The sequence below is a fragment of the Colletotrichum spaethianum genome (assembly GCF_022836535.1).
Source record: "Colletotrichum spaethianum MAFF 239500 DNA, contig57, whole genome shotgun sequence".
In the NCBI taxonomy this organism is placed as follows: Eukaryota; Fungi; Ascomycota; class Sordariomycetes; order Glomerellales; family Glomerellaceae; genus Colletotrichum; species Colletotrichum spaethianum.
Window position 1 is genome coordinate 58052 of NW_026054827.1, and position 14046 is coordinate 72097.

A 14046-nucleotide genomic window follows, 5' to 3' on the forward strand; every position below is an offset into this window, starting at 1 on the left:
TATCCTTGTCACTGTCGTAGACAGTGGCCACAGCTGGTCCATCCTCAAAAGGCCAAGGCATAAGAACACTAATACATAAACCCCAATAGCAGAGCAAATGAGTCTGAATACTTAGGCGATGAAGTTCATCCAGAAGAATTCAGATGATATGGTTTAGCATCAGGCCTTACATTGAGACAGATGTCAAAGGCTAGGTGTCCTGCGCGTGCTTCCCTTTCGGACGGCCCCAGCTCTTCGGACAGAATATTGCACCGACTCGTAGACGGATGCTTAGGCTTGGCTCTCAAAAGTTTTTCTCATCATGCCCCACACTACTTGAACCCCGACCAACCCAAATGATTGGGTTTCCGGCTTGCCCGGGGCAAAGCTTTATCGGAAAACTCATTCGCTTCATTGACATCATCTAGCCGCTTGTTGTATCTGGTGTTGGCAATTGTGCGGCTGACTCAAACAACGGGCAGCTACAGCGACGGGAAAGATGTCCGCTTCCAACGCCCGCCCGCTGGCCATCTTCACGGGTTACATGGTTCTGGCCGCTAGCCTCACGGCAAAGACGATTGGCATCATTCGCAGCCAGCAACGCGTTTCTTCCGTGCAACATGGGTCTTCCAGCCCCAACAACCGTCGCGTCATCGCGGTATTTAGCATACTTGCAGCCTTAAGCCTTGCCACAACCTGGTATCACATGTTCCGCTTCTTCGAGTGGTCGTACATCCAATGGGATTCTCAGCAAGTCTGGGCAGCCGTAGTTGGCGGTAAGCCCACCGGCTTGAGACTCGGAGAATGGTTGCGCGACACGTCGCTGTTCAGACAGGCCTGGGCGTCAACTCTGGAGACGGGCCCTAGGGCGTGGTGGTCGTTGCAGATATTCGGGTTTTGCGCCAACTGGAGTGTATTGCTTGCGGCTCAAGGTAAGTTCAGCCCCGTGGGATTACCACGTGTGTGGAAAGGCTACTGATGGACGGCGCTAATGTTGGTCAAACTAATAGCTCAAAAGAGACTGATCCCTCACGCTTGGGTTTTCGTGCTGCTCGGCCAAGTGGTAGCCATTTCATTTGCTGCCAACATGTCCTTTCTCGCCATCCTTTGCAGCAGGGTTCCAATCCAAGAGGCAGCCAAAGACCAGCGGAAGCGAGACGACGCGAACTCGTCTTTATTGTCATGGCACACAATGATCCTCATTGTGACCTTGATCTGGGCGACGATCATTCCTGCCGCTGTCGACAACCCTAGGTTCCTATCGCTGCTTCTGGGCCCTCACCTATTGGCATTTGCGCCCTTGGTTCTGAATAAGTTCCTACCATCGCGGCTTCTGAGCGAGCCAGGGTGGTATTGGAAGGCTGCGTCGATGGCTTGGATGCTTGCTGTGGCCACCAAGGGGGTGGTTGGTGAGAGCGAGGACCTTGAGGTTGTACTAAAGACGCTGTATGAGCATCCTGCTGTGAGCAGTGTTGGGTGGGATGTCATATGTTGTTGGATCAGCTCTGCAGCGTGGTTTCTTATTGGTTCCGACTAAAAGATGAAAGAAGTCGTTTGAATGATTAATGACCGCGCACGACGACTGAGCTGGAATAGGTCAAGGACCATATCAAATCAGGGAGCAGGACTAGACCACGTAGTTAACTTTGACAAGTTTGATGGGCTCCGTGGTAACTCCAATGCTCAAAATATAGTTATTTCGCTTTGCAAAACTGTTCATATTGAGTGCCTTACAACCGCTACGACTTCGCGGCCATTCACCCTGGCATGCGGCGCTTGTGAAACTTGACAATTAGCAACAGGGGCATGTGCAACGTAGATTGAGAGAGTGATTGAAAATGCGCTCTGTGTATTGCTATGATGTATATGTAACGTGGTATATCCTTCGGTGACAAAGGAATCCAGTCTAGTAGGTATCATTCTTGCTCATGTCCAATGCTTGCGTGTCCAGCACACGCCTATGTAAAGAAGAAGAAAATATGTCATATCCATGTACTCGTTGCCCATGTCGTCACAACGTGAACCGCGATGTCCTCCCCGCCGAACCTAAAAAGCCGTGGTTTACCACAAAGCCGCGACAGCAGCAAGAATGGTTCCCCACAGAAGTAGTCTAGCCGGCGACAGCGAGCTGGCAAAGTTGCCTTCGCCTTTCTCACCAGTCTTGAAGCCCTGCTCCTCGCCGCCGAGGTACAAAGCCCCAAGATCAGTCAAACCGCCATCGTCATCAAAGAGGGACACAGACTTCCCAGTCCATGCATTTGCCTCATCCTTGCGGAAGGCACCGAACCATGCGTACCCCTCGACGTAATCAAGACCGTCCAGGTACGTCAGGCTCTCGTTCATCATTGCGAGCGTCGCATCGGCGTCCTGCTTCGGCAGCGCCATCTCCGTGACCCAGTATTTGAGATCTGGCGAAGTCGAGTTGTAGAACTCCCGCAGCGCGTCGAGATGGTTCTTGAGCCCCGTGGCGTCGCCGTACCAATGCACGGCGACGAAGTCGGTCGGGCAACCACCGTCGTCGATATCGTAACATGACTCGTTGAACTTTTGGAGCCATTCGATGCCCTGCGTGGAGCCGGTGACGACGGGGTGGCTGATGTTCCAGCTCCGCGAGTCTGCGTTGCGGAGCGGAACGAGGTGTTCCAAGTAGGCTTTTGCGGCATCTTCTGGATCGATACTGCTTCCGCCTGATGAAGTAGTGCCATCAGGTTCGTTAAAGGTCAAGAGGTGCGTTGATGATTGCGGGAGTTGGTTGAGGCGGGTTGTCACGCTTGAGTCCGAGGCATCATCCACGCCGTGTACAAGGGGAACGAAGGGAATGGAGCTGTTGAGGCCCTGAGCCGGCCATGTCGACCAGGTGTAGTACCAGCTGATGAGGGACTTTTCGGAAGTGAGCAGCTGGGCGTCGGCTTCGTGGTCGTCGCCTTGGTACGCCAGCCCGCGTTTTGATGGCAGATCGGACTGTGCGAGGGCAGCTGTGGGGTGGAGGGTGGAAACAGCCAGCGAAGCTAGCAGTATGCGGCTCGATCGTCTCATCTTTACAGCATGCAAGAGAAGATTCTTTCCTTGCCTAATGTGAGATCGAGTAGTAAAATATGGGATGATCCTTGTGTGATTTGATGCACTAGAAACTGGTTCGGATGCAGCCGATAGAGGTGCCGGCTCTGCAGATATCTGTAGGTGAGAACCTTTTCAAAAATTGCACATATACAGGTTTACAGAAACTGTCATCGTTCAACACAATCCAAATCAAGATTGACAGTAAGCTGAGGGCTTTTTCGCCCAGCTCGGCCATTGACCTCATCTCATGCCATTGCACCCTTGGCGGGGGACGATAAGTAAATGACGTCATGGCCCCTCGGCCGCTTGAGTCCTTGGTTGGTGATGTCCTAGCCAAGGACAACCCCATGCAAGCCACACCGCAACGACCCTAACGTCCAACAGGGGATTTTAAAAGCAAGGGTCCAAGCCTGACTCGTCATTGCTATCGGAACGCTGAACATGTGTCTTGCTGGGAGTGGTGCCAACTAGTTTGCCAAAATACTGGCAAGACTGCTCAGCCACATCCTGTTTGTGGTGTCTAACTGCGAGATATTGGAGACGATGTTGCCCTCAATGGTCCTGCAGAAAGCCAAGCTATCGATCATTGGTTATTTTGCCGCAACTTGGTATGATCAGGGCTGACTGTTTCTATGCTTGGATTGTTTGGGAATACCGGCTGGGTGAATCTGCAACACGCTTGCGCATAATCGCCCTCAAGTACTACAATTCCAGCCTCAGAAGTCCATACACTGAAGAAAATAACCATGATCTGACAGAATAACGACTTAGACTTATGATGCATCTGGGCGCTAATTACAACAAATACATACCACCGAGGCTGTTTATTCCCAGAGACCAATCGATTAACTATGGCCTTCTGCGCAGGTCACTTGCATGAGAATTATTTCCGGACTCGACTATGTGCTTTTATCACCAAAGCTTCCATACGGGAAGTCTCCTGGCGATTATTATCCTGCGATAACCAATACAGTTGACTATCATTGTAACCTCAGTTTTGAGAATGATGTGTCGATTCCGGGATGAGCTGTCCTCATGTGACGCTTCGCTTCGGCAATTTGTTATGGCTCCCCATACTCATCCAATGACATCAGTTAAGTAAAGAGTTCCCTGTCAATCATGTATAGCCTGTATGCAGAGAATCATCTCAGTCGGAAGGAAAGAGGGGCGCATTCAGACTCTTGTGTGTATGAAGCTTTTGTTCTTCTCAAAGCTTCGAACACATGTTCAGAACTTAATATTTCGTGTCAATAGGACATCTTCAAATTGATTTCCTGAACAACATGCGACCGCACTGAGAATTCACAGGATTTGCCTCCTTGTTGGCTCAGGTTGTACAAGTGCGGGAATTGTCAACCTTGGCGCCGAATCAGACGCTTGGAAAAGCTACTCAAAGCTTCCCACGTCTCCTATTTAACGCGCCCCAATGTTGAATCAGATTCTCTCCAGAAGTACATTCAAATGTGCTGCGGCTTTAAAGTCCAACCAAGGCTCGTTTCCCCATTTCTCCATGTAGTTGCAGACGCAACTAACGGCAATAACTATTGCTTCAAATTAATATCGAAACGAATTCCAAGTTGAATTACAAGGCCAATTATCAATATTATATGTTCAACTCGGCCCACACAAGCTCTTTTTTCCGTGGTATGTGAGACGCCCATTATTGAGGCTTGAGTACCTGATGGACAATACTAGAGGCTTCCAGAGTATGCCGAGGACGCATCATTCGTGATGTTCTTGTGTTTTGTCATTCGGATGGTTTGAGCACTATACACGGCAGACTTACCCTCGATTATCATCTGTAAGCAGATACTTAATCAACATGCTGCGCCTTGTCACAACGAGCTTCAGATGCTAGCTGGAAAGCCAGTGGTCTTCATAAAAAAAATTCTTGCGAAGAACCACCTTTGATACTGGACTTCTGACGGTCGTTGCTCATTGCTTCAGATTGATGCGTTGAACAATCTCGCTTGGGTGTATTTTGTCCGTGGCATTTCTGACTGGCGGAACTGGAATAGAGCCGAGAGGCAAGTTTACTAATTGTCAGAAAAGATACAACTAAGCGAGAGGAATTTTGCAGATGAAGCGTAGGTAGTTAGCAGCCAACTTGGATTTTCCTTCAATATTTTCCCGATGAAGGTTTATAGCTCCGATATTACGTCAGACAGAGCACTAGCCCCGGATTCGCCACAATCTAGGCGACGCCGGGATCACTAGAACCCGACATGAGGGCTTTATCCCGAGGAGAAATGGTTTAGGTATGGCAATTTCGACAACCATTTAAGCTTGTAGTTCGAAATGAATAACAGCTGCGTTGTAAATTGAACCACTCCAACGCCATCCTTCTTACAGACAAAGGGCCCATTGCTGCGAGGGATACAGTCAAGTCGATTCGGGGCTGGCCTTTAAGCTTGCCTCATTTGGTAATCGAGCAGTGTCCACTCTCGTCTCTGTGCTGTGCATTATGCAGAAGGCCCCCCTTTATTGACCCGGCAAGGCCAAGCTTTCTGGAGTCGACGAGCCTCTCATTCGGTAGTGTTTTACGTAGATTGAAAGCATCTCAACTCCCACGAGGAATGTCTTACCGGTCTTTCGGCACTGGCTCAAGTAAACGACCTAATGCCTTGCGTAAATGAGAATAACCTAAAGAGCCTCATCAAGGGCGAGGAGGCTGCTGGCCGCGGCTCCTATTTATTCAGTAATGGGACGCTGCCACCAGCGGGAAATGGATCGGCCGACGCTGGAACTGCAGGTTAACGGCTTGTTGTGACACGCGGACGTATGTGGCTTGTGAGATTTGCACAAAAGAGGAATTGCAAGTGTCGCCCACGGCTGATTGAAGGCGCACCAATGAATCTGGACCAACCGCAGTAAGTTGGGATCGGATCCTTCGGCCGGCAAAAAGCATCCAAGCATATGCAAAGCAAGGGAAAAGAAACTTCGAGGAAGCCGGATATGAGCTGAGCAGAGTTGAAGGGGGCGTTCGTTCGACTTTAATTGAGCAGGGGCCTAGATGTGGGCTTTCAATTGATTACATACTGGTTTGAGCTTTTGCTGCAGGTTTTCTTGGACTGCATGGAGCTTTCTCCTTCAGTTCACGTCAATTTGTCAACATGTGACTTGACATTTGCCGGTTTGTAGACTTGGCCCCGGGAGTTCGTTTTCCCCAAGCAAGTCGTGTTCCCGATCTGGCCTCTGCTCCTCTGTCAAGTCCAAATACCACATTCTTTGAGCTTGACTCGATCATTTTGGGCCCCTAGTCGAGGACCAACAAGGAAACTCCTGAAGGGGCTTCTCAGGATTGATTGATTGGCGGATTCCGAGGATAAGAGACCGTCTGACCAGCTACCCCGTAACCAAGAAAAGCTCAATTCGGAACAGCCGATCTGATCTTCCAGGCGATGGCGGCCACGGCGCCGGCGGGGAGACCACGTTCTGAAACGGTGCGCCTCTCAAGACAGGGCAGCTAGGCCACGAAGAACCCTGCCCCGATGTTGGGGTTCCGGCCAGCGTCGACGTAGTGTGCACTAGTAGGTTCCGAGGGCAGCGTGTTCCGGCCCGCCCGCCCATCGGCTTCTGCGCAGTACACCGTACCTACACCTCGATGTCCACCTTGGGAGAAGCCGGCGAATTTGGGCTGGGTATGTCAGGGCTCTTTACGAGGACTTCTTGGTACAGAGTAGTGATCGAGTGTCCGCATTCCGTGCTGGGAGCCGGGGCCCCCTGGAAGAGCAGCGTGGTAATGTGCCAATAAGGGGAAGGGTGTCGTCGCACCAACTCGTTTTCGGGACTCTTGGCAGAGAATCTGAAACTGAGAAACAACCAGCGAAGGCGCTCCAATGCTTTTTCGCCTTTTCTTTCCTTCTGATGCACCAAGTTCCGCCAAATCTTGGTTACGGGCTGAGAGCTTTGAGGCGTTGAGGCTTCCCTCGCTTGCGTCTCCCGTTGCATTCTTCATTTCTTGGCAACAAAGTTGGGGCGCGGGTAAACTCCACCAACCGCACTAAACCCTCGTCTCCCACCTCCCCTTGGCCCTTGCCCATAGAAGTTGCGACAGCAAACTCAAAGGCAAACAATCCCAAGTCCTGGCCTGGGGAGGGGAGGACTGAACGGACGGGGTGAGTGGGTGTTGGCCGCAGCGCTTCCTGACGCCATGACATGGACTAGACAGCGGCTGCACGGGCTGCCGACAGGACCCAGAAAGATAGGATCGAACTGGGATGGACGCAAAGACGAGACCAGCCGACCTGCTCGGGATGTTTTGGGACCCAAAAGTGAAGTCCTTATTTCTCGTCGTATCTTCTCCAGACTTACGTTACCCTCCTTCATCACCGGTCTTTCATCAACCAGTCCGCGTCGGCATCAACCTTCGGGAACATCATCCTCTTCCCCCCCTCCTTTCGACACAAGGCCAAGATGACTTGAAGCTTCTTGTTCTCGATTCTGCAAGTTTCTTCATCGTCTGTTCGCCTTTACCTCTTCTCTTCGCGGGCAGTGCCCTTTTCTCTTTTCCGTTCGATATCTCTCCAGCTGAGCTGCTTCAAACAATCCTGCGTCTCGACGACCCAACTTTCACACCCTTTGTCACTTTCTTCTATCCGACCGTAGACTCGGTCTTTAGATCGGTTTGTTTTGTCGATTCAAATCAAATCGATCCTTGGAGCTTCAACAATGGTTGCTCCGACGAACTCACTGAGGAGGTAGGTCATCAGACTCGTAGCATGGCAAAATGCATCGTGTACTAAGTGTGAATCCCAGGCGTGCTATTCGCCGCCCGCACTATCGGAGGGAAGACTTAAAAATCGAAGTCCGCGATGACCTTGGTGACTTCTCGTCTGACGACGACGACTCGCCCTCGCCTGATAGCTCGACTTTCCCGCCCAACGCGCAAGAGACCCAGTCTTTCTCACGACCACAGAGGCCGCGCCCGGTTCTCAACCCCGCAAATCCCACTGAGGACATCTCGTCCACCAAGTCGACCACGTCTTCTGATTTCCCGAGGACGACCGCTCCCCTGAGAGAAACTCAGCGCGAGCAGCCGTCTAGTACATTCCCTTCGGTTACCAGCGCAGAGTCGTCAAGCTCGACTAGGACTCTTCCTACCGCCGTTCCCCAGACCACCACAGTATTTAACTCGCAACCGACAGGGGCCACTAACAGGGGAGGAAGCGAGGCGGGGCTTGGAAACGATAGGTCGACTGAGGTGGGATGGACGCCGACTGCCATCGCGTTTGGAACCATTGGTATGTTCAACTATGTCTCCTTGTATGAGGATATCTTTTTGGGCGTTTGCTGACCATGACCTAGCTATCGCGGCACTGGTCCTCGTGATCGGCGTCGGAATATGGTGGTGCCTCCGCTTTCAGAAACGCCGTAAAGCTCGTCAACTATACGACCGCAATATGTCGCCTGACGGCAGGTTCTGGGACCCCTCGGCGACCTACTCGGCACCCGCCGCGCCCTCGGCACCTTTCGCAACCGTCCGCCGGTCCCCATCGAGCGTCATGGCCGAGCTTATGGGCCACGCCTACGCTAACGAGAACGGTAACGCGGGCGGCTACTACGGGAACGACCGCAATTCGCTGACTCCCGAAGGATACCTCGACGAGAAGCGATACGACCCCGCGCGTCAGCTTCCGGTCCTCGAGCCCGCGCCCGTCGCCCAGCCCAACGTACGCAACTCGATCGCCAGCTGGATTCGCCGCCACCACCCGCTCAAGCTGAACCCCTTGTCCGGCCGAAGTAGCGTGTACTCGACCCGCACGATTGGCGCGAGCACGCGCACCGTGAACGCGCCGCCGGTGCCGGCTATGCCGGACGTCTACCGGGGCACCGACCACGTCGATAACTCCGGACTGGGTGTCCCGCAGAACAACCCCCGAGACATCGTCTCCAGCAGATACGACACCTCCAGACACTCGACGGGTTCCGATAACAACTCCCTGCTATCGCTGTACCAGAACCAGCCACAGCACGAACCCGGCCAGGCGCCCTGGCTGATGGACCCGCCCCCCGTGGTCTTTGGCGAGCGCGGCGTCTCCATGGCGCCGACGGAGGCCACGACGAGGACCGAGAGCACCTGGCGCACTTGGGGCGGCGGCATTGCGCAGCCTCAGAACCAGGCGCCACCTGAGACGCCTCGGAGGGGATGGATCGAGAAGTGTATCAAGTTCGGAGGCCTGAAATGATTCTTCAGGCTTGTACAAAAAAACATCGAAGCCTTCTTGTCTACTGCGAGACACCCCGCATGCACTGCCAAAAGGCCGGTACCATAGTGTTAAATCCTGTTTCAAGTGTGCATATTGATCGATTCAAGAAATGTACATAGATTTTGAATTGGTAGTAATCGAACTTCTCTGGATTCGTTGACTAGGTTGTGTGCCTAGTCTCTGTTACATGGTTGTCCATATGCATGAAAGATGATGTGAGTGTTCCCGTGCACTCATTATGCGGCTTGGAATGCCACGAGGCAGCAAGCCTGCCAACGCTGATCTTAATATATTACGTCAGTGGAGGTTGAACATTAAATTCCTGGATATTAAGGACCCTAAACTCACAAGTACTCAGGTGGAACGTGGCTCGCGTGCCGCTTGACGTGTTACCGACTTGCAGTGGTAAGCACAATGATGGACAACATGAGCGAACAATGAGACCATTAATTTCGTTCAGTTTTCAGGAATTACAGCTAATGGTTCTCATTTCGTGCCAGCAATGCAAGTGGCCATTGTAAGCCCTCTCTGACTGTTCAGCGCCGCCCTTAACTCTGTCTCAAAGTCCTTGTTCCAAGCCTCCTCCATATGAACAGGTTTCCAACCCAGCTTCTCTCTCGCAACAGTCCCCTTTGTCTTCCGGTGTCCGGCATACCCCGTTTCCGCAACGTCTAGGTTTCCCGCACACGTCTCCGCCGCCTCTTCGAGACTCACCTTTCGCACCTCCTTCTGCTGCGGCCCGCCCTCTTTGGGCAGGTTACCCGTCGCAAACACGATATCGAGACACTTCTGCGGGATGGCAATTGTCAAGGTCCGACCCACCGTTGGGAAGATGATTCCCCTCCTGCCCGTGGGGACGTTGGCACCGCCGCGCTCGATGATGTCGAGCACGCAGAGGACGTAGAGGTCCGCGAGATCGGCCACGTGGACGTAGTCGATACATCCCGTTCCGTCGCCTAAAGTCAGGCCGTATCCGTTCTGCAGCACGTATCCCATCATGATCGGAATCATCAAGCCCGCCTTGTTGAACAACCCCGAGCCCGAACCGAATATGCATGGTGACTGTATGCTAACTGCGTTCAGCCCCAGCTCCTCGCCGGTCCGAAGGACAATAAGTTCCGCTGTGCGTTGGGGGTACGGGTCCCGGGCATCTTCAACCTTTTCAAACTCAAATATCTTTTCGGCCTGAGCGTCTTCCCACTCCACATCAGGACGGTTGACGCCAGTCAAAGGTTTATCGGCGATGTTTGAGCATCCTGAGGTGTGAATCATCCAGACCGGCTGACCTCCGATCTGGGATTTTCGTTCCGCGAGGCCGTGAATGAGGGCTTTTGCTAAGGGCGGATGAAAGCCAGACCCAGCATTGATGACTATGTCATGTTGGGATGCGAGAGCTGTGAGGGTCGAAACATCGTCGAAAGAGTTGATGACGACCGGCTTCACACGAGAGCCATAGGCTGCGGTGAGCTTCACGGCGCGGTTCGGACCGCCGCGAACGAGGACGGTTATGGGAGAGGAGGAAAATGTCGACGACAAAGAGGGATGGTTGAAGAGATGATGGAGCACTGTACCGCCAACGTAGCCGGTCGCTCCGGTCAAGAGGATCCTAGGCGGTGAGGATGGGTTTGCCATCCTGGGTAGATGGATTGAACTTTACTCAACCAGACCCTGAGTTTTCAATGCTCCTCAAAGCCGCGCACAGAGGTTCGGTCTCTGGCCTGAGCGTAACGAAACTTTGAGGTTCGCGGGAACCACGGCGGGCCGGTCAGATGGGCGTTGGCTTTATCTGCCACTTTCCCAGACCACCAACCCCAGGACTGCTGCTGCGGACTCTCCCTGACATCGTACATGGAGAACCAACAGAACATTGGGCTTGGCCCGCTGAAGATTCGAAGGCCCATGCTTCCGGGTCGGCATTGATCAATCACGGCGATGGAACCGGGCGCTCGGCTCCGCTTGTGTCCATTTCGCCGATGGGCGTAGGATTGCAGCATGCCATTCTCCACCTTCAGTGGTGAAGGCCAGCTTTGTCGGGCATAGCGGCCATGTGTGGAGAGTCGTCTCATGCAGGTGAACCAACGGCCTTTCGTCAGATGCGTTGCTGGTTGGGTAAGTCTGTTGGCAATTGGCAATATGGGGCTACGTTTGGGAAGTTCTATTGGATCATAGTTTTAGGGGCAGCGTCGCTGTAAAATGACCGACTCTCCTTGGTTACTGTCGATATGGGGAGCACGGATGCAAAGGATGAACATGCAGTGCTAAGGTAAGTTTTGTAGTTTTGGTGTGGATGGTGTCGGAGTGATCGAGTTCCCAGGCTGAGCCCTTGCACGTCGATGTTCGTTTATCGACAGAGCCTATCTAAAAGCACGACAGGACATGGTTTTCGGCAAGGCTAATTAGCGCTGAGCTTCTCATTGGGTCGTGGAAATTTCCTAGAATGTATGTTACTCGATGTAGGTTAACTTGAACTGAGCAAAAATAACGGTTCGACTATCTTGTTGAATTAGAACCCTATCTTTGCTCCCAGGTAGTGGACAGCAACTTTGGTTGTCAAGGCCAGGATCCCTGTGGCCGGGATCTTGTCATCGTCTGATCGCCTCTGCCAACCAAGCTCAAAAGGTAATCTTTCGTTTTCTGCACATGATGAAATAAGCCAGGTTCAAGTCTCCTGATACGCGTGGATATGCCGTATCGGACTTACCAAAGAAGTATTCAACCCAAGACCGGTTCGCGTTACCGTCATCATAATCTCCAAATAAACCAAGGTACATCGCCGTCTGACCCAGCGAGTTGGTGTAACCGTCAAAAGGCAAGTTGAATTCAGGGTTAGCCTTTTCAGCACTATTCTGCCTTGCGACGAGTGCCTTAGCAGCATCGCTGATTGAAATTGTAGCCGAAGGCCAGTAGGACTTGGTTTCGTCAAAGATGGTCTGGTTGAAGGACCAGTTGTCTCCAAAGTAGATATCTGCCCGGCTGAGGGAAGCATCATGTTCAATGAGATCGTGCTTGTTGAGGTCGTTAAGATTGAATGTGTCCTTGTTTCCCGTCGATGAGGCCTCTAGGGCCTTGTTGCCTTGCAGGCGGAAGAAGAGTTTAGCATCTTCGCGGAGGTTGAGGCCGGCGTGCATGCCTTCGATGAGGGCATCGACGGAGATGTTTTGGCCGTTTCGGGGGAGGTAGCCGTGGTTGGCGAGACTATTCAAGAGAGGGCAAGGGGCTCGGCCTGTGGCTGTTAGGCAATGGCCATCTGCGTTTGTGACGAAAGAGCAACTCACGGTCGTTGCCTCTAGGAGCCTGCCATGTGTGCTCGGCATCCTGGCAAAGCACCGAACCAGCAAAGAAAGCAAGGTACAAGGGACTGAAACGCATCGTAACCTAAACAAACACTGGCAAGTTAACGATTGACTGTAGTTGGACATAAAATTTAAGTCAAAATACGGACTCACGATTGCTCAAAGATCTGCAAACTGGCAACCCAACGGGGGATTCAACGGGGCTCCGAATCTAGATATGCTTTTTTATGATCGGCGGAGTGTCCGATCCAAACCGGGGAACACTGTTCACATTGGGAAAGTGACATTGCTTACCGGCCACCCCGGGCCTCCCGAACGTCGGCTCCACTGCCGAGAATCGAATCGGAGAGGCGCATGGATCGGTACCTCGTAATCCGGAAATTACTCCAATATGGATTGAGTGCATTGCCAGGTAGTTCACCAAACACGTCGCTCGAATTTCTAAAAGCTTGACTCGAGCAAAGCCACCTGCTAATTCTGGGTTTTTATGTCGAGGCAACATACTATAGGGTGTAGAGATAAAAGAGCCGACTCATGTTGCAGACAGTCGTAATGCCTCCTCGATCAAAATAGCACCATACAACACCAGGTATTCGCTGATCGTCACCAACTCAACTACTGATCCGGCCCTCAGAAGTCTCTTCTAGATGGAGCGAAGGCAGCCTTTCCATGGCTTTACTGACCTGAAATGGTAGGCATTGCTTTTTAAAACGGACAGAGCGGAGGCTTTCAACTTTCATAGAGACGAAATATCTTGATGTGGCTGCTCTTAGCATCCTGCACGTACTTTTTAGCATTGCAAAAAGCCTTGCGTGTCCAGATAGATGCTGGGGCAGGCACTCTTCTACTGCGGGTTCTGGACTCATGTCTGAATCAGGTGATTTTTCTATTTACGCAGCTATCTCCAACCTCAGGGCCAATGCGGTTTAGTTCGGTTCATAGGCCGATCTATAAGAACATCAAAGGTCCCAAAGAAGCCGACCATGGCGCTTAAAGATGTAAACCCTGGTGTAGGCCGGGTACTGTCTGCGGAGATTACGGGATTTAGTTTATTGTATTGAGCCTTATAACCTAGACCTAGAAGAAGGACCGATACTAAAAAACGACGCCGGGAAATGGCTTGCTTGGAAGCCGTCTTAGCTGGCCGCGGCCGCTCTCTTGTACGCCATGGCATGGAAACGCTAAGTTGATTGGGATTTGAAAGTAATTGAGGCTTTGAATATTACAAATCAATAGATGCACTCATGCTAAATGTCAAGGGCCAACAAGTAAGCTGCTATTGGCAGATCTGACCATTCTCCCATCCTTGTTCTTTAGGTATTGTTTCATCTCTTTTCCTGCGTATTCCGAAAATAAGAACCTGCTCCGAGTACATCATGGGGCCTTCAACCTAATTGCACTTCCGTGTTTATTTAACTTCCCCCATATTCACCCGCATTTGGCATTGCATGAATTTGACCATACATAGGAAGAATCAGTCACGATGGTCTTTCATTTGTCTAAAT

General features: G+C 51.9%; 5 protein-coding genes across 5 annotated transcripts; 2 read left to right on the top strand and 3 right to left on the bottom strand.

Moving 5' to 3' along the window:
- Window positions 1-478: 478 nt before the first annotated feature.
- On the top strand, window positions 479-1516 carry ColSpa_12127 (uncharacterized protein; the record flags this gene model as incomplete). Its single annotated transcript, XM_049278339.1, has 2 exons — window positions 479-911; window positions 990-1516. The coding sequence occupies 2 exons, from the start codon at window positions 479-481 to the stop codon at window positions 1514-1516; spliced, it is 960 nt and encodes a 319-aa protein (XP_049134296.1).
- A 524-nt stretch (window positions 1517-2040) lies between these two features.
- On the bottom strand, window positions 2041-3015 carry ColSpa_12128 (alkali-sensitive linkage protein 1; the record flags this gene model as incomplete). Its single annotated transcript, XM_049278340.1, has 1 exon — window positions 2041-3015. One exon carries the CDS (start codon window positions 3013-3015, stop codon window positions 2041-2043), a length of 975 nt encoding a protein of 324 aa, XP_049134297.1.
- Window positions 3016-7768: 4753 nt separating this feature from the next.
- On the top strand, window positions 7769-9227 carry ColSpa_12129 (uncharacterized protein; the record flags this gene model as incomplete). Its single annotated transcript, XM_049278341.1, has 2 exons — window positions 7769-8282; window positions 8347-9227. 2 exons carry the CDS (start codon window positions 7769-7771, stop codon window positions 9225-9227), a joined length of 1395 nt encoding a protein of 464 aa, XP_049134298.1.
- A 507-nt stretch (window positions 9228-9734) lies between these two features.
- On the bottom strand, window positions 9735-10880 carry ColSpa_12130 (uncharacterized protein; the record flags this gene model as incomplete). Its single annotated transcript, XM_049278342.1, has 1 exon — window positions 9735-10880. The coding sequence occupies one exon, from the start codon at window positions 10878-10880 to the stop codon at window positions 9735-9737; it is 1146 nt and encodes a 381-aa protein (XP_049134299.1).
- An 871-nt stretch (window positions 10881-11751) lies between these two features.
- Window positions 11752-12617, bottom strand: ColSpa_12131 (putative sterigmatocystin biosynthesis protein stcT; the record flags this gene model as incomplete). The annotated part of the gene is made up of 3 exons (XM_049278343.1): window positions 11752-11882; window positions 11950-12471; window positions 12524-12617. The coding sequence occupies 3 exons, from the start codon at window positions 12615-12617 to the stop codon at window positions 11752-11754; spliced, it is 747 nt and encodes a 248-aa protein (XP_049134300.1).
- Between the last annotated feature and the right edge of the window lie 1429 nt (window positions 12618-14046).